This window comes from Leptinotarsa decemlineata, unplaced genomic scaffold (assembly GCF_025532065.1).
Source record: "Leptinotarsa decemlineata unplaced genomic scaffold, Ldec_3_MD MMD2_P_RNA_scaffold_7, whole genome shotgun sequence".
NCBI classification, from domain to species: Eukaryota; Metazoa; Arthropoda; class Insecta; order Coleoptera; family Chrysomelidae; genus Leptinotarsa; species Leptinotarsa decemlineata.
The window spans coordinates 6,698,834-6,701,138 of record NW_027412534.1 but is presented as its reverse complement, the minus strand read 5'-3'; the positions used below and the strand labels follow the sequence as shown (position 1 = coordinate 6,701,138).

The 2,305-nt window shown below is 31.7% G+C and overlaps 1 protein-coding gene across 1 annotated transcript; it reads left to right on the top strand.

Moving 5' to 3' along the window:
* The first annotated feature begins 1,297 nt into the window (after positions 1-1,297).
* On the top strand, positions 1,298-2,305 carry LOC111512872 (coenzyme Q-binding protein COQ10 homolog A, mitochondrial). The gene is made up of 2 exons (XM_023169035.2): positions 1,298-1,486; positions 1,543-2,305. The coding sequence occupies exons 1-2, from the start codon at positions 1,377-1,379 to the stop codon at positions 1,994-1,996; spliced, it is 564 nt and encodes a 187-aa protein (XP_023024803.1). The 5' UTR covers positions 1,298-1,376; the 3' UTR covers positions 1,997-2,305.

Below are 2,305 nucleotides of genomic sequence, written 5' to 3'. Positions count from 1 at the left end.
CATCATAGTAAGTGAGCCCTCCCACCACGACAAGGTGAAGACCCCTCGGGACCCACGGAACGAAGAACTCTCGCTAAAATGGCAACGCCTGCTTCTTGTCTAACTGCCAATAAAGGCTGGTGAAAGAAATGCTGTCAATCTATCCGTTAAAGTATCCTCCCTTACCTAACTGTCAGTCATGTAACGAGCCGATAGCTCTGTTCTGGTGAAAGTGGTCCTTATTAGTGATTTTAGGGCTAACTGACTGACACACAAATATTTTTTTTAACAGAATCTTTAGTAACGTAGTAACGCAGAATTTTCTATAAAATATTGAACAATTAATTCATTGACTATATTTTGCTGCAATTATTATTATTACCGTCACATAATTCGAAACTATTTGTAGTTATGTATGTAATTATCTGAAAAATTACCAAAACGTTGTTATATGGCATTGATATATTTCATTCTGTATAAAACTGAATCACTTGAGAAAGCTACTGTGCTAGCGAAATATGTTGTGATAAATTTTTCAAATAAAGTTTGTAGAGTTCAAATCGTGAGGTGTAGTTTTTGAAATGAATCTTTAGTGTTGAGATTTAAATATTTTCTAGCTTTTATAGTATTCAAACAGTTTATGTGATATATTTCATCAGTATTATTTCAATGTAGAATTTTTGTATCTTCTGAACATATTTTCACCTACAAAATCCTTTCGAAGTGATTTTCTCAACTAATAATTAGAACAATTTAAATGTTACCTAGCCCAAGTAATCACATTTAATTAAAATATATTTTGGATAGTCTCGACTTTTTGTTGGTACTTTTACCTCTTTCACTAAATATTTATGATGGTTCACTTATAATATGGATGGAATAATCAAAAAGTTTCCTGTTTTATTTCAAGGTCAAGAAATTTTGTTTATCTACAAAGCTTGAAGTATGAAATAAGGAGTGTATTTGATTGAATACATAAATATTGATGGAAACCAATATTTGCTCTCAATAATAGTAGTGTAGTGTGCTGGCAAATGATTATGCCAGCTGCAAGCGTGTCCATGCGACTATTTCGCTGTCTACAGACGCCCTCGAAATTCTAAACTAAGTGTTCTGTGAAATAATCATTAACACAGTAAATGTTTCAGTCAAAACAAGGATAGACTAGACCTCTCTAGATGATATATTATTTTATTGCTCTGAGTAGACGTCAAAAATTGTTCTAGTTTTTTTCTCTCACTCACTCGTACTCACTTTGAGTACGAATTCATAAGTCTATGACTTCATGAGCTAAGTCACAGAATATTGGAATCTGAATCTATGTCATGTCATGTCATTGGCTGTTAATTGATTTGTTTTTTGATATGAACCCTTAAAAATTTTGCAAATATGATATTATGCAAGTACCAAATATCAAACACATATTGCCATACCCTAAATTGGGATACCGTTTCCTCTTTAAAATACAGGACAAGAAAAAAGAATATGTAGCCAGAAAATTAGTGGGGTGGGGACTTATATATTTTTTAGTTTTAATAAAGTTAATTTCACATCATTTTTCAGATTTTCCAACAATGAAATGTATCAAGTAGTGTCAGACGTAAAACGTTATAAGCAGTTCCTACCCTTTTGCACCAAATCAACAATACTAATGAGTAAACCAAATCAGCTTCATGCCAATTTAGAAATTGGATTTCCACCAATTGTAGAAAACTACACATCCAAAGTTTTTCTTGATGAACCAAATTCAGTGAAAGCAATTTGTACAGATGGACGTCTATTCAATTATCTAGAGACAACATGGAAATTCAGCTCCGGGCTCCAAAGCAATCCCAGGACTTGCATAATTGACTTCTATATTCAATTTGAATTTAAGTCTGCCATATATTCACATGTAGCTTCTATGTTTTTCGAGAGACTAGTTCAACAAATGGAAAAAGCCTTTATCGATGAAGTACGAAAAAGATATGGCAATGATTCTATACCTATTCATGAATTGAGTCCTGTGAGAAATTGACAAAGAGATAATTATTAGATAATTACATTTTTTAGTTAATGATGATAGCATTAACAGAATTTTATCAGTTATTGACAATGACATGATTCTCAAGAGTACAGTATTAGTTTCAATGAATTTTTTAATGTCATAATTTTTTGTTGCCTATATTATTCAGATAGTTCCCAACATCAACTTCTTGAGATGAATAAATTTTACAACAGCTTGCAACAAAACTTGTGTAAATATGGTGTTGAGACTCTCACCCTATATCTTATCAAATAGGTATGTAAAGAGCTAAATGTAAATAAAATATAAACTATTACAGAA